The 22,553-nt window shown below is 45.3% G+C and overlaps 1 protein-coding gene across 1 annotated transcript in view; it reads right to left on the reverse strand.

Moving 5' to 3' along the window:
• The window catches only part of LOC111143080 (phospholipid phosphatase 3), an 83,457-nt gene that overhangs the window by 27,591 nt on the left and 33,313 nt on the right, over positions 1 to 22,553 (reverse strand). Inside the window, exon 2 of the mRNA XM_022496541.1 lies at positions 14,810 to 14,967. Within this exon, the coding sequence (XP_022352249.1) occupies positions 14,810 to 14,967 (158 nt within the window). The remainder of the gene's footprint in view (positions 1 to 14,809; positions 14,968 to 22,553) is intronic.

A 22,553-nucleotide genomic window follows, 5' to 3' on the forward strand; every position in this document is an offset into this window, starting at 1 on the left:
CTCTCTTTCAAATAAATAAATAAAATCTTTTAAAAAATCTCAATTTTCTATTTGAGAAATACATGGACAGAAATATGCACGGGAGAAAACATAGGAGTGCTAACATGGTCATTTTTCCCTTTTTGAAAAAGTCCCACATGGCCCTATAGTATCTTTGTAAAAACAAAAATATACAAATATATTTATACATATACAAATATAATATTAAATATATATATTATATATCATAGTTATATGTATTTTTTTTTTTACTAAACAACAAGACAAAGACCCAAATATAGAAAAAAAAAAATTAGATGAACAATCAAGGACATGGTTAAGCGTGGCCAGGGCGTCCAAGGATCTGAGCCAATCTCAGGATACTGGGCTTCGGAGTCAGGGATCACCAGCCTTGTGTCAACACTGAGCCACGGTGGGAGTTTCTATAGGAAGGTGAATGCCCAAGACCATGTTTGGGTTTGAGTCCCAGCTCTGCCACTGGCCTGGTGTTGCGCAGTCATGACAACCTCTCCAAGCTTCGGTTTCCTTCTCCATAAAAGGAGGCCGCATGCCCTTGCCGAGTCGTTGGCTTAAATCTGGTAACATGGATGGGAAATTACCTGGGTCATAGAAAGTGATTCTTTCATTTTCCTTTTTAGAAGAATGCTGTGATGAGAACACTGGCCTACAAACTAAGGAACTTTTAATACAATGACTTTGGTGTTTGCAAATTTCCAAGTCTATGGGCATTGTCTTCCATCTCCTCAATTCTACAGGACAGCCAGTGAGTCTTGGCTTTCGTACCCTTCCCCCCATCACACCGTGTTTACTCCTAACACTTCAGGGAGGCTTCTCACGCCTGGGAAAAGAAGAGCCACCAGTCACAGATGACCCAGTCTCCACCAGGGATTGCTCCCAGATGCTTTATTTCATGAAATCCTGACAATGGCCATGAGACAGGTATGGCTGAAGCTCAGACAAGGGAAGTGGCAGCTCGACCCACACTGCCTGGTGTGACATTAAGAATGGGGCTCCAGCTCATTCTCCGCAAGGCTAACGCCCGTGATGCCTACACAACAGAGAACCATCCCACTTCGGTCATGCCCAACCACACAGCCTGCTGCTCTTGTCTTAACTCCACAGCACAGCCCCGGCCACTTCCTGATCGCAACCACAGTCCAGGGACAGCAACACTCAACTCATCACACCCCACATTGCTCTTTTTACAGCTTCTCGCGGGGCAGGGTGATGAGCCACGCTTGCTCTTTCAGGGAAGCCCAGTGTGTGTTCACAACCGCAAGGGAAGTAATAGACAGACGTATCCGGCCACTCCTTTCCAAAGTCTCCCGTTATTGTTTCACAGCTGGGGAAGGGGTCAAGGCATGGGGTCTGATCCAAGTTCTCAGGGGCTCCCAAGTCTAGTGGGGGGTGGGAGGGATTGGCCAGGTGGAAAGAAGATGCCAGCTGGGCCCAGGAGCCAGCAGGTGTGGGAGCGAGAACAGCCACCAGCACTACTAATGTTTGTACAGCGAGTCTGTGTTTATAAATACTTGATTATTTCTAAGTGCTACGCTTTGGTTCCCAGATCACACTGAGTGTGATTCAGAGGGAGATGGTCAAAGGCCAGTCTAGCACACAGTACTGGCTTAGCCATTCTCTGGGAGAGCACCTGATCTCGCAGATGTGCTCAGAGACTACTGGTTGCATGAATGAATAAAAGGAAGAAGGACCATAGTCTTCACAGTTGTTTTATTATAAAACTGGAAATATCCTCTAAATATTACTGAAAGGCCTTTGATAACATGCTGCAGAGATTAAAACCTGAGAAGCACAACACGTCAGAAATGAAAGGGTCCATTATACATGGAAGAAACTGAGGTCCAAATTAACTAGCAAGGAAAGATTGGACCCAGGTGTTCTAGCTCCCCACCCAGCAATCTTTCCTACCGTTGCTGGTCTAATTCCCCTTTGAACCTGTTTATACTTTTACCCTGTGTAACCTTACAGGCTAACAAGTTCCAGATGTCCACTGCTACCATCATGCTCTTTCTTCTTTATTTATAAATCATGCTCACATGACTTTGGACTCAAGGAGACAAACGCTCAACTAGGAGGCAGTGGCCAGGGTTCAAGTCCCTACTCACTGAGTGAACGTGAGATAAGCCAGTATCTGCATTTGCAAAATAAGGGCGCTAGACTCCGTAATTTATCCCTTCATAATTGCAATGACATTTACTTTCAACTCTCCTGTGCTACCTCTACCACTAGCCTCCCAACCAAGCAAAGGCAATAAGCAACAGCACAGGAAAGTACTTCCTCAGAGACGATGCCATGGCCACGGGGCAGTACCAAGGCCCTATGCACAGTCCCTGCCCTTGAATGATTCCTGAGTTCCTTGATGTGTCACGGCTACAAATTAAGAAACTCTAAACTGATCTGGCTTGAGCCTGACTTCCTATTTGATGCTGAAAAAGAACATGTGGCTTTTCCCTGCCAATCAACAACTCGTAGGTGAATTTACTGATTAATCTCAGGCGATTCACCTCTTTGCTTCCATCACTTCAGGGAGAAAGGGTTTGATTACAGCTCAAGGGCTACTTTCAGCTCTAACATCCCTTCGTTCTAAAACTTCAGTTTCAGTGGCAGGTGCTCGCACATGGCAAACCACCAGTTAAAATGCTTTCTCCTCTCACGGGAGGAGAAAGGGGTAAAGAAGCTGTTTCGTGGCATCTCAAATTCCTAATAACTAAGCTATTAATAGCAGTACCCTTGTACATTTCTTTTGAACTTTACAGTTTCATTTGATCTGTGACTCTGTGAAGAATTTACACCCACTGTACAGCTGAGGATGGTAAGGCTCTGAGGGACAGGCACTTAGCTGAAGGAGTTGAGGCTTCTTAGTGACAGAACAAAAGTGGAGCCCAGATATGCTGACCCTTAAGTTCAAAGACTCACAACAGACTACATGGATATAATGTTTTGTTACAGATCTTTCTCGACTTATGATGGTGTTACGTCCTGATAAAACTCATCCTAAGTAGAAAATATCGTAACTCAAAGATGGACTGAATACACCGTCCGAACATCATAGTTTCGCCTAGCCAACCTTAAACATGCTCAGAACACTGACATTAGCCTACGGTTGGGCATAATCAATTACCACAATGCCTGTGTTGCAATTAAGTATAGAATAGCATGTGTAATTTATTGGGTACTGCACTGAAAGTGAAAAAGAGAAGGGCAGCATGGGTACAGAAAGGCTGTTTACGCTTGTGATCGCAGGGCTTGGCTGCGAGCTGGGGCTCACTGCTGCTGCCCAGCCTCACAAGAAGGCACCCGTACCACAGATTCTTAGCCCATGGAAAAGAAAAAAATCAAGTACAGCTTCCACTGACTGTGCATTGCTTGTGCACCATTGTAAAGTCATAATTCAAACCATCGTAAACTGGGCATCAGCTGTACTTCTATCATTATTAAAAACAATTTCCACTGCAGAACAGCAATGGCGTATTTTCAAGGACAGGAACGGGCTGAAGCCATTTAGCAGACACATGACTCCAGGACCACATGGCCTTCTAGGGCAGCTCTGACAGATCTCGCAGTTAATGAGCAACAAATTATGTATTTTCTCTATCCCCTTGTACAGAAGGGTCGGGGAGTCGACAACACAGCCATAAATCATCATTATGAACCAGCCGGACTTGGCTTCTTGTAATCCTAACCCTTAAAAGACTATTGAATGAGATTTGGGCTGAGAGAGTCAGGCAAAAACCTCACCTCTGCAGAAGAGGCAAAAGCTTAAATTGTTCTCTGACACGTTACACACCTAATGTTGGAGTTCCAGATTGACTGCTTTCGGACCTTATTCATCCCTCACAATGTTTTTATTCCTGGGTCATAAAATCAGCTCTTCCCTCCCCCTATGAAGGCTAGGGCCCCACCCAGGACTCCAACCCCTGGAGCCCACATTTCTGCTTCAGTCAGCAAAGTTGTGATATGTAAATTTCACTGCCCAGAAGAATGCCTTCAATGTTGATCCCTTTCTGAAAGAGCAAGCAACAGATTCAGGGGGATGGCAAGTTGCCACGCAGCAGAGGAGAGTTCTCCCCTACCTGCCTTTTAAAGCACTTGGCACAGAATCTGGAAACTAATAAAGTGGGAAAGCACTGCAATTAAGCTACGAGGGGACAGAAAGGGATCTTAACTCGCCTGACAACGGTAACGGTTTGTCCCCAGCTCCAAGAGCATGCCTCTCTGCCTATCCTCTCTGGTGTCAAAGAGCTTGATGGCCCACATGTTCACAAGTATCAAAGTGTTCCAGAGAGGAAATTTGGAGAACATTAACTTTTTGGAAAAGAAAGAGCATGCGGTAGTCAAAGAGGCACTGACTTTGGAGCCAGAAAATCCTTAGTCTGAAGCCCATTTCTTACCTTAGGCAAGTGCCTTCACCTCTCTGGGCTTAGGTCTCCTCATCGATAAAAGTAAGATAAAAATCATCCACCTGGTGGGATTGCCAAGGGATGCAAGCAGGTGATATGCCAAATGGCTGGCCCCCAGCAGAAGACCCCTCCAAAAGTTAATTTTTTTTTCTCTTTCCCTCAGAGAAGAGAAAATAAAAAATCAACACATACTTGTAGAAAATATCTTTTCTAAGCTCCTTCCAAAAGCTCCTTAGAAATGAACATTCCAAATCGAAGAGTTTGGAAGTACCACCCATCCAGAGTAGAACCAGAAGATACGTGTACTGATACGTTGGTTTTGACCACTGTGTCTATAGGATGTCTTTCTCAGGGGAACTAAGCAGAAGAGAAGCCTAAACCCCAGGCAGCAAGGGCGGGCTTACAGTAACATTTAGGTCACTTGTCACATTCCTCTCTATAAATGATCCCAAGAAAAGTTAAGACTTGTGGACAGTGTCCCAACAATCCATCTTCGAGAGACTTCTGAAGGACAAACATCCCTATTTTCTGATCTGCTTGAATAATAATATTTGCATAGCATTTTACAACTTACAAAGCATTTTCACATCTGCTGCATTATCTGCTTCTCACAACACCCTAGGAATTACTCAATTCTTGTCACCACTTTAAAAGTGAGTATAGGGGAGACCAGAGAGGCCAGCGAATCAGGCTTGGTCAGAAATTCGGCGATAGCAGGGCTGTTACCGCAACATGGATCCCACTCCAGTTCCTGTGCCCTGTCCCATGGCACGAAGCCGGCTTTCTGTGTGAAGTCCTAGCAGGCAGCATGATCTGAGTCTCTGGGGAGACGGATGCTCCTGGAGCATGTGGTGAGGTCACTTACTCGTCAGGCACTTGCACACCTCAGCCCCTGTGAGCCACAGTGTGCCAAGCTGTTCTTTCACATCTTGGTTGTGTGCACGAATGAACTTCTTTCTGTGCAGAACAGAATCATTCATTCAACAAACACTGGGCTCTCAGTCCCAAGAGAAAGGGAAACGTATTTGGGTCCTGCTGCTACAGATGGGGACGGCAGCTGTATTTTCTCTGAAGCTGAATGCTCCATCTCGTACAACAAGATGCAGCACCTTTCGTGACTAGAAAGAACTGATGAGAAATTTCATCCTCGCTTCTTCTCCTGCTTGATCGTCTTCAGCGTTTTGGCAAGAGATCAGTGCCCTGCAGACTGGGAAAGGCAAGGAGGACAGAGCTCTATGCAAGGTCACCAGTGGAGTTTCTGGGCCCTGTGGGTAAGTCAAAACTCCAAAATCCAGCATATAGACAGCAAAGAGGCCAGAGAGAGGCCCAGAAGCTAGTGATGGCCGAAATCAGTGGTGGCTGCCCAAAGCCCACTTTATGAAGAAGGCATTCTGAAGGATGAAGCATCATTATTTTCCCAAAGGTCAGGACTTAGAGCACGGGTCTCCTACATGACTAGGCCTGCCTATCTGTGCAAGGAGCTTCAGGATGGGTTTTCTGTACCACCTCCCAGGGCCCATCTCTTACTCTGTTTTGACACCGAATTCCCTAAGCTTCCTGAATAACGCACCACAGTGCTTTTCTTCCTATTTCTCAAATACCTTTCTCCTTGCCTTTCTGCTGTGATCTCTGCTGCTTCAGCAGTTTGAATTATTACCTCTGGGAAGATGACCACCCAAAGGGCATCTCTCTCTCTCTCTCTCGTTTCAGTTTACCCCTTATTCCAGTCAGCCCTCTTCCGATCTTCTGCCAAATCTCCCAACTGGCATCACGGATGACATTAGGATGTCAACCCAACCCAGTCTCACATCACGCTCATTTCAACTTCTGTCCCAAACCCCACGGCTCTTCCCTTCATCTCTGTTCGAGTTACCGCCATACAACTGCAAAGACATGACCCTGTAGGCCTCCTTATCCCTCTGCCATCCACACGTGGTCACCCTGCTTTTGCAAGCTGCCTCCCGTCCATCTCCTCTCTCCTCCCCTTGCATCACCCCCACTGTGGTTCAGGTCTCATCCTCACCTTAGCTGCAAAACTGACGAAGCTAGCTTCAAATACTTCCATCAGTCTCCAGCCCATTAATTCGGGTAAAAATCTCCTTGACATTCAAGGCATTTCACCATCTTGCTGTGCTCTCTTTATCTTTTATCTCTATCTACTTACTCCCAGATACTCTATTTTTCCAACTGAACAGGTCTGCTTTACAGTTCCTGAAAATACTCCATTGTTTCAGCTTCTCATCCCTGAAGCAATCCCTTCTGCCTGGAAGCCTGGAAGCGTCTCTGATGAAAGTCCCACCTGCCCTTCAAAGTAGACCTCTAGTGTCAACTCACAGATGGGGTTAGAGTTCTGGCTTTTAACTTCAAGGTCTTGGATGATTGAGCACTGTAACTCTTGTTCCCTTACGTGTAAAAAGGGGATGACACCAGTACCAAGAGCTCCAGGGTCATTGTGATAATTAAGTGGGACTAGTGCTCAATGGATGATGATGGTGGCAATGATGATGAAGTCTTCAGCAATGAAAATAACCTTCAGTCATCTTCCTCTGAATTCCCATAGCAACACTTTATTTATACCTCACACCATCTACTGCCTTTGGTCTCCTTTGTCCTTGAAGCTCTCGGCTCTGGGGCCCACCACCAGCAGAGAGTACTCTGGCTCTCCTCATGTTCTCTGATCAACTCCTCAGTCTTCCTGAGAATAATAGTGCAGTCAGTCTTCTCCTTGCCTGGCTTCCCCTTTAGACCACCAGCTCCTAGTTTCATATCTGCGTCTTAATACCAGCTGTAGGCCAAGGTGTCTACCACAATGCTTCCTTGCTCTAAGGGCAATCTCACCAAGCATCCACCTACAGCCGGCCACTGCCTTCTGCAAAGCCACTTCATACAAAATACTACTGCACATCGTTGGTCTTAGGATCTTAGGCGATCATCTGCGCAGTGGTCATGTAGACCTCCTCCATACACTGAACTCTCCAAGCAAGCCCAGAAATGACACAGTTTTATAGCTCATGAAATAAAGAGCACTCTGCATAGTACCTAGCACAGAGCAGGTCTTCAATAAATGTCAGTCCAAGCACTGGGCTTTGAAGCCAAGAGAGATTGGGGTTTTAATTTCTGCTCCCTCATTCACTAAACTGAGAGTAACCTTGCACTAGTGGCCTCTACCTCGGAAGCCTCCTATCCTGCCTTATTTGTAAAAAGGGGTAAATAATACCTATGTCACCTAACTGTTGAAGAGGATTTAAGATAAGGCCTTAGTCTACCCCCCTCCGCCCCAACATTAGATCGCTTATAAACGGTATCAGATTTCCCACCCCATGCCCTAATGCACAGACTCACAGAATGGATTTCTTAGCCTCCAGAGCATTATCACTTAAAATGGATAAATTATACCCTAAAGATACAAATGTAGTGATCCAAAGGGGCATGTGCACCCAAATGTTTATTGCAGCAATGTCCACAGTAGCCAAACTATGGAAAGAACCTAGATGTCCATCAACAAATGAATGGATAAAGAAGATGTGGTATATATACAATGGAATACTATGCAGCCATCAAAAGACATGAAATCTTGCCATCTGTGACGAGATGGATGGAACTAGAGGGTATTACGCTTAGTGAAATAAGTCAATCAGAGAAAGACAATTATCATATGATCTCCCTGATATGAGGAAGTTGAGAGGCAACGTGGGGGGTTTGGGGGGTAGGAAAGGAATAAATGAAACAAGATGGGGTCAGGAGGGACACAAACCATAAGAGACTCTTAATTTCACAAAACAAACTGAGGGTTGTGGTGGGGTCAGGCGGCGGGTAGGGAGAGGGTGGTTGGGTTATGGACTGTGGGGAAGGTATGTGCTATGGTGAGTGTTGTGAAGCGTGTAAACCTGGTGATTCACAGACCTGTACCCCTGGGGCTAATAATACATTATATATTAATAAAAAAAATAAAAAATTGAAATGGATAAATTAAAAACCACTTTCATGCTGGATACATTTTCCACGTAGTCATTAACCCCTAAGAACTACACAGACCTTAGGGAGAACTGCTGGAGCTCTCACGTCTTCCAGGGGCTGGAGAGGTGTGTATGTGTGTGTGTGTGTGTGTGTGTGTGTGTGTGTACAAACTAAATCCTAATCCCAACGTCTGTGTTTGTTAAATGGCAAATAGATGCCCCCTCCCACCATCCCCTCAGGGATAAGAAGGTCTCAGAAGAACTCTGTAGCCATCTGATCAAGGACCCGCACAGTGGAAGGATTCATGGGGCCACTCTCCGTGGGTGGTCCTGGTAATTGCACAGATGTCGTGGACTGTAAACCAGGGGACCGGGTCTCCTACCAAGGCACTGCTGGGCCAGCCCGGCTTCACTGTTTTCAGAGTTGAAAACGCGCCTAACCTTTAATGAGGAGGCAATCTTGGGGAACCTTGTTTTCTTGGCAGTGCTCTCTCAGATAAAGGGGGCTGGGGGCATGGGGAGGAAGTAATGAAATCCAGATGTAGGCACACTGAAGCCCGATCCTGAATAAACAAGTCTTGGAGGTATTAAGCTCTTCTTCTTGTCTCTCCAGCGAGAAATCTGCACATCCTACAGAGCATGTTCCCATGTGCATCCTGGACCATATTTAAGATTTGAGGGAAGAAGATGGGATACTTTTCCCTGCTGCACAGGTCCTTTGACATCTCCTGGCCCAATTTTTTTTTTTTTTTTAAATTTTCTGCCCAAAATGTATCGCTTGTGATTTAAGCACCACAGTCTGTGCCTTGCATGAGCAATTCAAAGCCAGACCAGACCAGTCCCTGTCCCTGCCTGCTGTGGCTTGCAGAGTAACAGCGAGAAATCTGCACATCCTACAGAGCATGTTCCCATGTGCATCCTGGACCATATTTAAGATTTGAGGGAAGAAGATGGGATACTTTTCCCTGCTGCACAGGTCCTTTGACATCTCCTGGCCCAATTTTTTTTTTTTTTTTTAAATTTTCTGCCCAAAATGTATCGCTTGTGATTTAAGCACCACAGTCTGTGCCTTGCATGAGCAATTCAAAGCCAGACCAGACCAGTCCCTGTCCCTGCCTGCTGTGGCTTGCAGAGTAACAGAAGAATAAACAAGTAAACACACAGGACAGTTCCACCCAGTGACTGCAAAGTCCGAGGCTGGCCCAGACTTTGGCCTGGGACCTTTGGAAGGTGGGGGAGGAGGCAACCAAGGAATGTTTCCTGGAGAGAGAGATGTCTGCCTGGGGTGGATTTAGTTCCTACCACGGGCAAGAGGGAAAGCCTGGTCTCGGCCTTCTAGGAACCTATTATCTAGCTGGGGAGACAAGACCTGAACACAGAGCACATGACCAGGCCAGAAGTATGGAAGGTACTATTTACTTGAGATGCAACTAGGGCAGAGGTGCACCACCAGGTCCCTAGCATCTGCTACCTCGGGGTGCTTGAGAAGTAATTGTGGAAGGCAGGCAGGCAGGCTTTACCAGGCAGCAGTGGGGCCATTATTTAGGGAGGAAAAAAAAAAGAAGGAAAAAAAAGCCTTGCTTTTGAATCAGAGGACCCCCGGTCTGGCCCTGCCACTAATTAGTTATGGGAAAGTCACTTAATATCCTTGATCCCCAGTTGCCTTGGCTGTCACAGTCCACCTCCCAGGATCACCACCAGGTGCAAATCAGGGAATGTGCCCAAAATGTGCACTTTGTTAACTGCAGGATGCTACGGAAATGAAAGGGATGATTCTCGCTGACAGCATGCATAATGGCACTTGATGTGACCTCCAGAAAAACCCTATGGAGTTGGAGAACCACTGTCACCAATCCACAGAAAAGGAAGGTATAGTTCTTTCCCAAAGGGGTCTGATAATGAACAAGCACAAAAGTTAGGATGGGAACCTAAACCAGATGATGCCCAAGTCTGAGCTATTTCTCTAGTGAGCAATATTATTACAGAAGTCACATTCAACAGGATCTCTGAGGAGGAATAGAATTCATATGGCCAGAGGGAGGAGGGGCTGCACCCACGACTCATCCACGCTTCAACTCCTAGATATTAAGAATCTATATAAACCACTTTCAGGGTCTGACCAAGGCAAGCACAGAGCCCATGTTTATTTGAAATGAATCCTGAGCAGTTTTTCCGTATTAAAATCTTCGCGCATAATGCCTTTCACGGTGTAGTGTAAGGCAAACTGAGAGGAGGCTAGGTAGGGGGTGATACTTTACTGGTTTTGCTCCTAATCTCACTGCTGCTAGAGTCATTAAACCTTTACAAGGCAGGGATAGGAACCACTGCTTTGTGGATTTGGAAAGAATTCCTATTATGCTATAATTCCAGAATCTGAGATGCATCTGAAAAAGCAGTCAAAACGACTAGATTTTTCCATATCTCCTGCCATAGAAAGGTGTCTGCTTTCTCTATAATTGCTGACGACCTGCGTGTCCACATCCCACTCTGTCTTACACTGGACCCCCACTCCTTTGCTGTGGGGACACTCACACTGGAGTGAGGGCACCCAAATCAGCCAAGGCTTCTCTTGTTGTTTTAAACAAACTCGAGGTCGGCAGGAGAAGGCCCGGCCAGCAAGAAGTGGGATGATTAGATTTCCAGCCCTGGGTCCCCCTCTCCCTCCCTGACTGTCATTCACGCCCTCTGATCAGAAGCAGATCCGGGATGGAGCCAGCCAGGCTCTAGGGCCAGTCGTAATGGGAAAGTGGAAAATGTGTTGTTGTTGTTGTTGAATTTAGGCCGTATATAGGTTTTCCAGAATTGAGCATACTAAAGTAAATTACTCATTTTCCCTCTGAGGTCTCTGCTTCTGCTTGTTTCCACGAGGACTCAAGTACTTAATGGCAGGTAAGTAGGTAAGCAGACCTCATGATGCGCCCAGAACTCACATGCGCCTCCGACTGAAAAGCGGACGTAGCTGGATCTGGAGGTCAAGCCCTCTTGCAAAGAGCACTGGAGGGAGTCAAGAGATCTGGGTTTTAGTGAATTAACTACAAGAGTGGGACACAGGATGGCTCCCAAGGCTGGAGCTCCTTTCCTGACTCTGTTTTTATTAGACATGAGGTCTTGGCCAAGTCACTTCACCACTTTTTGACTGTTTACTCATTTGCCAATAGAACAGTTAACATTTATTGAGTATACTATAGATGCCAAGCACAGAATTACTTTACATACATCATCTCCATTTCACAGATGAGCCTACTAAAGCTCAAAGGGGTTAATTCACTTGCTACACATTCCACAGCAGGAGTTCAGATATGCTCATACCTTTAACCCCTAGGCTAAGGGAAACCTTGAAGATTACCTAGCTACTGGGGCTTCTGCAAGGGTGAAATGCTTAAACATGGTTCATAGGTTTCTAGGACACATAATAGCGCCTAACAAAGGACACCAATTATTGTGGTATTTTCTTGCCTGCTTCCCTCCCCCACCCCCTCACCCCTTTGGAACTATAGGAAAGCACTGTCCAAGCCTATTTTGCTGACATCCTACGGGATAAGGAAGCAATGCCCTTGCTCATCCTAGATCCAAGGCCACAGCACGTGACTGCCTGTTTCAAGGAAACCTGAGAGGTCAAGGAGCACTTTAATTAAAACACCAACATGACATGAGGAGAAAAGCAAGCCAAACTAAACTCCTTAAAGCAGATCTTTCTCAGAAATGCTGGCCTTTCAAGAGGAAGAAGGGGCTGGTCTTGGCCAACAGCGGGGAAAGGACTGCTGAGCAGGAGTTTTGCTTAAGGAAGGAAGCCCAGGCGAGAAGCCCAGCCCTTCGAGAAGCGTATTTAGCACCGTGTCCATCTAACCCAGCACTACAAGGTCCGTTCCCACGAATAATGGCGTTTGAGTCTCACAGCCATTCCCATGAGTAAACTCAATACAGATGAGGAAAATGAGGGCTGGAGAGAATGGTGGTTCACCAGGTTCACATGGAAGTGGGTGCCACAGCCTCTGAAGGGAGCTGCTGTCCACTGCACTGGGCCCAGGAGCTGCCCCACCAGGCAAGCCCATGTTAACTGCATGCAGAGAGAGCAAAGGGCTCATGACACCCCTGTCCCCGTGCTACTCTTATCTTAACCACTCCTGGGTTATAGTCAGCTTTCTAGAAGCACTCAGTTAACTAATCCTCCAAGTGTCAAAAACACCTGTTCAAACCTTAGTACAAGATACCATACAATTATTTGCCTGCCGTGACAAACTTCTCTTCCACGAAAGCCATGCAACTCAACCGCATACTGTCAGTTGGGAGCAACAGTAAAATTAGATCTTGTATCTCTCAGTTTCTGAACACAAAGATCCTCAGTCCACCTTTAAGAAACTTCTAGAGTTGCCAAATGGACTGTTTTTATTTTAAAGGTTGGAAAGAATTCTACTAGTCCCCATCCCCCTTTCCCAATTTCAAACTGTTGATTGTGTGCCTGGTTTACGATGTTATTAAAAAACAAAGAGGGGTCTCAAAGTTTACAACCAACCCCCAGAGTGGGGAAGTCAAAAGAAAAACTTCATGAAATGTGGTTCAGTACCATCAGCAGCATGTGATCCAGAACAGGCAAGAGTAGCCAACTGCCTATCCCTTGGGCAATTAATTTGGAAAGGAGAGCCACTCACAATGTGAAGTCAAGTCTCCAAAATGGAAACAGAGTTGAAAAAAGCTAGGGATAGGCTTGAGCCCCCAATTTTATTTGCTATAGACAATGAGCATATCATTTAACCCCTCTGAGCTTCCAGTTTTCCATTTGTATAATGGGGATATTAGCACTTAATTCATGTAGAATAGTCTTAACTTTAGCTTCCTTCCTTCTTGGCTTCTAATACAGGCCAAAGATAAGCTTCCAAGTTCTGGCTAATATAAACATGACTCAAGGAACTGAGAGGAAGAATTTATGACCTTGGTGGACATGACGCTTGTCCCTTATGCCCACGTGGCTGGGGTTCAAGGGCAGAGATCAGCAGAAAATTCTGGAGGTGGGTCATGGACAGTTGTGAAAATGCAGGACTCATAAATTCCGAGACAGATTACCATCAGTTACGCTCCTCACCCCTGCCCTAAATGGACACGTCTAAAACAGGGTGGTGACCTTCCAAGTCAGGCCATACCCCAATTTCCATGATGCGACTGTTGCTCTAAATAATTTTAGACTTGGTTCCAAAGTCCGTGGCTCATTTTTGCATCCTCAATGAGGACTTCATCCTTTAAGGGAAGACCTGTATGTTTATGCTTGCACCTGAGTAACCTATTCTGCAATTGGGAGTTTGCAAACTATTTCAGTATTCATGACCTCTTTTACTGTTCATCATAATACTGTGAAGCAAGATGGTCATCTCTGGTTTTAAGGATGTATGGCTTGTTAGCAGAATGCCAGGTCTAGAACCTCGGTCTCTCAATTCCAAGTACCATTTTATCTTCACTTTTCCACCACCATCCCTGGGTGTGAGAAGTGAATGATATGCCAGAGAACATCAGTGGCATGACCACTGTTACAGCAGCACAGCCATGGTGTGAACAGAGCCCAGAAAATGCCTGTGACATCTGATGGCATCCCCCTCTCTCTGGGGCTCAGTGTTATGGCTCAGAGCTCAGACTCTGGGCTAAGGGGCAGCTGGGTTCAATTCCTAACTCTGCGACTCCAAGTGAACTTGGGCAAATTATTTTTACTCTTGCAGACCTCAGTATTTTAATTTGTAGAAGAAAGATAAGAACAGAATCTAGAGGGGCGCCTGGGTGGCTCAGTGGGTTAAAGGCTCTGCCTTCAACTCGGGTCATGATCCCAGGGTCCCGGGATCGAGCCCCACATCTGGCTCTCTGTTCAGCAGGGAGCCTGCTTCCCCCACCTCTCTCTGCCTGCCTCTCTGCCTACTTGTGATCTCTGTCTGTCAAATAAATAAATAAAGTCTTAAAAAAAAAAAAAAAAAAAAGAACAGTATCTAGACTTCACCAGATGGTTGTGAGGATCATGCAGGCAAAGTATTTTAGGGCGGGGGGCTTTGTGTGCTTTCATGATACTTTTAGTATATACATGCACATAGAAATTATACGTCTGGTATATTCGTGTATTCATATATATTTAGTATTTGAAAATACTTTTCTTAAAAGATTTCTTTTATTTTTTAGAGATAGAGAGAGCACAAGTTGGGAGAGGGGCAGTCCTGCAAGGAGCCCAATGTGGGACTTGATCCCAGGACCCTGGAATCATGACCTGACCCAAAGGCATCTGCTTAACCAACTGAGCTACCCAGGTGCCCCTGAAAATACTTTAAGTAATAGTAATAATGTAAATAAACAATATTAATAACATGAAATTCTACTTGATCTGCCAACTGCGCTGGCTTGGATTTTCTGAAACAGGATCCAGGGGCAGTGAGTGGGTTTGAGCACAGTGGCCCGGATGCTTACCGCAAGGATGGCAATGACGATCCCCACAGCGCAGAGCACGGCATCGTTTATCGTCTCACCGGTTTTCAGAGGATACTTGATGCTCTCATCATTGCAGTAAAACCCTCGGTGGTAAGGTTTGATGGTGCTTGTCTCAATGATGAGGAAGGGCAGGCCAGCTGCTCAAGATGGAACCACCATATGGACCAGAAGAAAAAAAAGAGAGAGAGAGGGAAAGGGAAAACATCAATGAAAGGAGGCCAAAGAAACACTGACCGACAGCAAAGACCACCCCAAATAAGAACATTGACAGTGACAGTAATTCCTTGCATTTGTAGCGATATGTATGGGCCACAGAGAGCGTTCAGTACATGCACGCACTTTCCTTCCTGGTCAGCCCCAAGAGGAGCATCCAGGGGTACTATGGGAGGCAGTGGAAGAGCCAGGGCAGGAGCTTTCCCCCTGTGCCACAGTACCCTCCTAAAATTTAAGCCCAGTTTGTAATGTTGACCAATGGAGCCTCAAGTCTAATGACATCTCATTCGTCAAGAGTGTTAGTCGTCACCATACCCTCTTGGAGAAGCTCCTCCCGGGGCTCTGCTGCTTGGAGCAGGGAAGGCCTTGGAGTAACAGAACCTGAATTTGAATCTCAGATCCATCACTTCCTAGCAATGTGACCTTTGGTTCTAATTCCATTTTCCTGAGCCTCAGTTTCCTTGCAAATGAGTTGTGGGGACTCAAAGAGAATGAAGCCCTCAGAACTCCTAGCATGGTGCCTGGCACTTAGTAGCTGCTCAGTGGGGCCCTTTTCAACCTCTTTCTTCCACTGAAGAGTCACTAAGAAGACTAAGTGAGCTGAGTGGGGCCCTGCTGCCCACAGCCCTGGAGCAGAGCCCAAGGGCATCCGGGAGCACCAGGCCGCCCTGGCAGCTGCTGCGGGTTTATCAGTGTTAGCTTAGATGCCATTCTCTTAAAGGTCATGGCAAATGGATTCCATCACCTGCCAGGAAAAGCTCTTCATAACTCTGAAGCAAAAAGCGAAGGCCTACAGTATCTCTTGCCTGCTCACTGCAATGTCCTCCACATCCCTCTCCTGGTTTTCACTGACTGTCACATGTACCTACCAGTTCACTTCCTGACCACAAGCACATCAGTGCCTTGCTTAAGTCTCTTTGATGGCTCTCCATTGCACAGGACGAGATAAAGTCCCTAAGTATGACCTCAGGGGGTTCCCTGTGACCTGGACCTCCTCTCTCTTGCCTCACGGTCGGCTGCATTCCTGGACATGGTCTCCAAGGAGACAGTACACAGAGACTGTGTTTTTGTTCATACTCTTCTCTCCGACTAGAAAACCTCTTCTTCCCCTACCACCCAAGTTCAACACCAAGCCGCCATGCTACTTCACAAAGTCAAAGGTGAGCCGCTAAATGTTAGAGGACTGAGGAAGACCAAGAAAAGTATCTTAATAGCCAGCACTGACGGAACAGCAACACCAGCAATGTGGAAGGCATTTTATACCCATATTTGCACTGAATCTTCCAACAATCTGAAGAAGTCAAGTTAAATTATTTAAGCACACATCGTTCATTTTCAAGTGAAGAGAACAGAGACGAAGAATATTTAGCTCATTCAGAGTCTCTTAGTCTACCCCCAAATGCCCGGATCCCCCAATTTAACTTTGCAAATTGGTTTCATCCAACTGTGAATTTCATTAGCTGAAAAATCCCAAGATAAGCGGTTGTTGAAAAGATAAAATTCCATTTCCATGTTTCTCAAAAAGGAATTAAATTCACGTCACGTTGCTCGCAGCCCCAGAACGCCTCTTTAAAAAAAAAAAAAAAGAAATGTACCATGAACTCCACAATTTTTCAATTACTTTGGTCCAGCCCAGCAGCGATAAAAATGCTCACTTTCTAAAAAGTGTATTTATGTATCACTGTGCATACACACATGGATTTATTTGGTTTTATTCTTCGGATTTATTTGAATTCTACGGCTATTTATTTTGTGACCCCTAACTGCTTCCTGCTAGAACAACAATTTACTTTATCAAATTCATACCGGTGCTTTGAAAAGAAAGAAACAGCGACACACCACAGCATTGTGCCTGACCTTCTCAAAGTAAACACAGAGGGGCCCTGGAAGCCAGTAACCATTAGCTCTTGAGACTGTCTCTGCAAAGGAGGGAAGTGGGCAAGGAGAGGCAGCTGGGAAACGCTGTGGCACAGAAATTGACAAGAGTATGCAGCTGGTCTTTGCAGGTAGAAGGGCTGAGAGGGAAAAAAAAATATCACATAGGCCCGAACCATCTTCATTCTACTATTCCACGTTTTGAACTGTGGCCAAGTTGGCCATGAAAAGTAGCCGAGAGGCCAGCAGTATGATATTAATAGTCCGCTTTTAAAGTTCCACACGTCATGATAAAACGTTGAGCTCCGCGTCTGAGCCTGGCCGCAGCCTCCGTGGTGCCTGGGAGCCAATGCGTTGCTAATAAACTCAGGAAGGGAGCAGACCCCCGAGTGCCTTACGTTTGTGCTATGCTCTCAAGCCCAGCTTCTATTTTTAATAGTGTTCACATGATAGGCCTGTAAAACATATGTTTCTAAGGACAATAAAACACATATAAAAGAGCTGTGGAGTTAGACAGAACTGGGTTAATGATCTCAACTCGGCTCCCTGCTACTTAAGCGAGTTATTTCCCATCTTTCCCGACGCCCTTCTCATCTGTGCAATGGGAAGAACGAGATCTAGTGTGGGGATGGCAGGGATGACAGAATATGCCAGCACACGGATCCATTCATTCATTCAGCAGACATTTATTCCGTCTTCACTGTGTACCCAAAGTACAACGAATATGGAGATGGCATAAACCCTGTCCTCAGGGAGCTTACCATCTAGCAGGGGAAGACGGAATGGAAGGAAATCAGCACAGGAAGTGGCTTTAGTGAAAAGAAACCGAGCAACAGCACTGGGTAAGTCAGCACGACATCGGGGCACACACTATGGACACTCAGATGTTAAAATGACAAAGTAGGGGGGCAATTCCACAGAGAGGGCTAGTGAAGAAAATCTGTTTACTCTGTTCCTTTGGCTTCTCTTAGCCTGGGAGCAATCCAAATCCTTTCTCTTCCTCCTTTGCCTGAGGCTTGGGGAGTTTCCGGTTCTGATTATATGGATGAGGACCACAGACAGACAAGAAGCTGGATCTGAGTGGGTTCTGTTTATTTTCTTGAAAGGCATGGAGATAGCATTTAGAAAACCCAATGGCTTTTTCTGTCTTCCCTACAAACTTGTGGTATGACTGGCGGTGTTGTGGGGGGGGGGGTGCCAGTCAAGCCTTGACTTTGCTCCAGAAAAGAGTAACCTCAGATTGCCTTCATTTGATGGGAAAAGCATAAACATTTTCTCAACCGGGCAGCTAGTCCTCAAGAAACATAACACCATGCCTTGTCTCTCCAGGACACAGGGAGAAGGCTATTCTTTTCGACAGCAGGATCTCCATTTCCAACATTGGCACCATCTTTACTGCCAACTACTATAGTCCCCGATCCCTTCATTTCAAGAAAATTCCCAGTGCTAGTGCCTGGGGATCTAGAGGTGAATCTCATAGAACCTGCCCTCGAGAGGCTCATGGTATTTTAAGAAAATTACAAAAACAAGTGCACTAAGATATTTCGAAATGTGAAGACTGATGTATGTACAGAGTACATGTAGGGCCCAAAAGACTGCCCTACCAGGAACACCAAAGATGGCCGACAGAGGATGGAAGGCTTGAGGGAACCCTTATGTGAATGGGAGGATTTTCAGATCCAGGGACTAAGTACACTCAAGAAACTCAATGTAGTTTAGTGATTTCAATAAGGCAGTTACCCAAACATATGGCTGTTACGAGAATATGATTTTAAATCTGGCTACAGAGCGGGGAAGAGACACACCAGTAGACAACGAAAGGAAGAAAGGGAAAGCTAGCACAGACACAATGATAGAAGCCAACATTTACTAACTAAACAGCTATGTGCCCAAACTGGGCTGAGGAACCCCACATGAATGTCTGTCGTTTGAAGAACCTGGATGCCTATTATGTTCTCAGCACTGACCCCGCCACTGTGCTAAGGAAAGTCCCAACCTTCAAGCCGCCCAAGGGCTGATGGGAGAAAACTCATAACAACGAATGCATTCAGTCACCCCAAGATTCAAAGGGATTAAAGTTGACTTAACAGAGATACTAGGACTTCTGGGTGCTTTCTAAAGTCAGCGAGTTTTAAACAGAGAAGGAAGCCCCTGTGAGTATTGATAAATTAGCTACAGCTCAGCAAATTTCATGGCCTTTGAAGAAAAAGATGTTTTCCATGGAGGAGTCAAGGCAATAGCACAGGTGATTATTCACTGAATATTTACCACATACCGCGCATGGGCTCAGTATCTGATTTAACCAACACTCTGAAGCCAATATCCTGGACTTGAGATTTATCTATAATGAAAGCTAATTACAAGCTTTCTGCAAAGCAAAACCAAACTCTGCGTATGTGTTTGTGTGCGTGTACATACCATCTGGTGATTCTAGACCCCAACTCAAAGCACTTCTCCTTCTTTTAATCAAGGATCAATTAACTTCCTATACCTCGAGGGACCTCTTGGGATGTGTAGGTTGCAGAGGAGGCGAAATACGAACTCACTGACAAACACTTAATGGGCAGAAAATCAAAGCATGAAGAAAGGCCCCTGTGTTGGGTTCAGGCCTTTGAAACTTCTTGGGCTTTGAAAAACTAACACTTGAGCAGGTTGGGTGGTTTGTGGGGTGGGGTGTAAAAAAAACACAGGGTAAGTTTTTGCGGCCCACCCATTGATAAAGTCATGTGGGAAGTGTTACCAAAGTGACCCAGCCCCAGAACCCTGCTCCCTTCAGCCCCAGCTTCACGTTTGCACAAAATTAAACACAGCCTCCCACTCTCAAAGTGCTTTTTAGAAAGCCATGGCGTGTGTCAGGGAAAGAGTGGGGGTAGGAAAGTGAATAAGAAATCTCCACACTTTGCAGGACCCAACTCAGAGCATCAAGGAAAGGCTGCCCAGGCTCCTATAGACCAAAGCCTTCGACTGACTTTCCCAAAGCTGCCCGGCTTTCTACTTCACCTGATCTGTAGTTACCTTAAAATAAGCAGAGTCCAGGATCTGTGAGGGTAATAATTAAACAAACACCTAGCCACAGAATAAGAGTGAGTGCAGAATCCAGATGCGGACGCACTGCTTCAATCAGGCAGCTAGTAGAACTCCACGACAGTACTTTCGACAACTTACCTACAGCACAGACTCTACTGCCCTGCTCATTTTACAAATGACAGACTGAGGTTCGGAAAGTTTAAGCAGCTCATCCAAAGGGCAAAGCTGGCAAAGGGTACCAATACGGACAGATGTTAGAAATACAGATGGAAGGCATGGGGCTTCTGATTTCAAATGGAGAGTCCAATTAGGAATTAATGTATCTGAACTTCCCCAAGAGCTGTGGCCAGGGTTCCCACATGAGTCAGGTGGTCACTGGGATTTGAACTCAGGTCTGTCTGTCTTTAGGTTCATGTTTTCTTACTCCATGACCTGACCCTCTCTTTCTTTATAAATGTATTCCCTGTTAAAATATGACTAACTGCTTTTTTTTTTTTTTTAAATCTCTTAAGGCCAGAATGGTCAACCTAACTACTACTTAGAGGTTCAAAATACAAATATTTATGTTGCTTGTAAGTGACAGGGTTTCTATTTAAAGTAATTAATTGCTACTGGTCTTAGAAGTGTGCAAACTTTCTTTGGTTTACGATATTTGTCCAGATTTTTATACTGGACACAATCCAGATGAGACAAAACTAAATTTATTATGAAGGCGTTTCCCACCTTTGAAACAGGCTGCCATGAAAAACACTTGCTGTTGGCTGGTGTGAACAGGCAATATTCTGGGTCTAGGGGTTTTCTTTGACAAATGCTCATTCTTCAAAACTGGAAAGTCCAGTCCCTTTCTTCACAAAAAGAAGATTGTCAGAACTGAAAGCAACTCTGAGGTAGAAGTGAAGAAATTAGTGGCACCTCTAGTCCTGGTGCCTGGGTTTCCCGTGTCCAAGTCCAGGGCCTGCAGTGGAATTCCACAAACATGTAGGACAGTTCCTGGGTACGGGACACTATTAGGTGCTGGGGACACACAGTATCAAGATCCTGAACCGGTTCTGAGTGTCTCATCTTTGGAAAGTCTCAGGTTCCATGACAAAGGGACACCTGTCTCTAGTCTACTCATGGGTGTCAAAAAGAACTTTGGATAGCCTTTCTTATTGGAAAGTGCTTAAAGAGAAAACATTTCATTCTCCAAAATAATATAGGCCACCTTAAAACTCTTAGCTCTGTCTGCTTTTGATCTTTTCAGTTGGATTTTGAAAGGGCTGTCAGATCCATCAGAGACTAAAAAACAAACTCGCAACATGGCATGATACAGACCTTTCATGAAGAGAATCCCAGCCCCCTTTTGTGGACATGATAGTTCTAGTAATCTACAGCTACCAGAGCTAATAGGACTTATGTTTCCTCTACTCCAGGTCAAGCTGGATCACCTCCTTCCTCTTTTGACCCCTCTTTTAAATAAGGATGAGAGTAAATTTGCATTCATTGGGTACCTACTCTGTGCCAGGAGCTCTGGATACATCAACTGATATAACTCAAAACAATCCTCTAACATAATTATTAGGACACAGCCAAAGAATTGAGAGTCAGAGAGATTATATTTCACCACTGTTGATAAGAACAGTGTAACCAGGATACATAATAGATTATGGAGGCCTTTAAAGTTCATTCAGAGATGGGGTTAGCCTTTCTTGCTAAGTACACATAGGAACTAGGTCTATATGCGGATATTAGCAAAGCTACAAAGCTCAGAAAAGTGTATGCTGACCTGGAATAAGGATAAAAGGCAAGGCTCTTCCTTAGATGCTGAGATGGATTTATACTGATCCAGCTACTCTCCTGCCTCCAGTCTCCCTGATGACCCAAATGTGTTTACTTCCAATATGGCTGCCCAGAGCTAGGACACAGCAAGAATCCCAATGTGTGCATGGGGTTTAATAGCTCTTACATAGATATCACATTTGACCTTCCTAACAACCCCATGAAATAATGTCTTAACATCTAAAGTAAAGACTTTGCCCCTGCAAAATCCTATATGTCTTTGAAGACTTAAATACCCCTTCTACAAAGGATTCACTGAGCCACGTTAGCCACTCTGGCACAGTTACTTCATTCAATTTATCCATGAACTTCAGAGTCAGGAAGATAGGATTTTACACCCTACTTCTATTACCCACTGTGCTTACCATTTGACCTTGGGCAAGTCACTTTACCTCCCTGGGCTTCATCAATGTACAACAGGACTTTGTACAATAATTCCCAATGTACAGAGTGGATCGTGAGGACTGAGAAGACACAATTTATAAAATATCCAACTGCCTGGCTCCATAAATGTTAGCTCCTACTCCTGCATGTGACAGGAAGGCCCTAAAAGCTTTTAAGCAGGTATAAGATGTGATCAGAGTTCAGTTGAAAGCTCCCTCAAGCAGCTGGGGCCTGCCAACTCCTTCCCAAAGGCAATCTGATTCCACGGGAAAAGCACGCTCATAAAATCCTCTAATTCCAGGGACTTCTTGGGATTGTGTAAATAAAAGGGGCTTCGACAGTGGTTAGCAGGACCTGGCACCCTGATGCCCAAAGAAGCATCGCAGCAGGAACCCTGCCAGGCCCC

This window comes from Enhydra lutris, unplaced genomic scaffold (assembly GCF_002288905.1).
Source record: "Enhydra lutris kenyoni isolate GAN:26980312 unplaced genomic scaffold, ASM228890v2 scaffoldscaffold9, whole genome shotgun sequence".
In the NCBI taxonomy this organism is placed as follows: domain Eukaryota; kingdom Metazoa; phylum Chordata; class Mammalia; order Carnivora; family Mustelidae; genus Enhydra; species Enhydra lutris.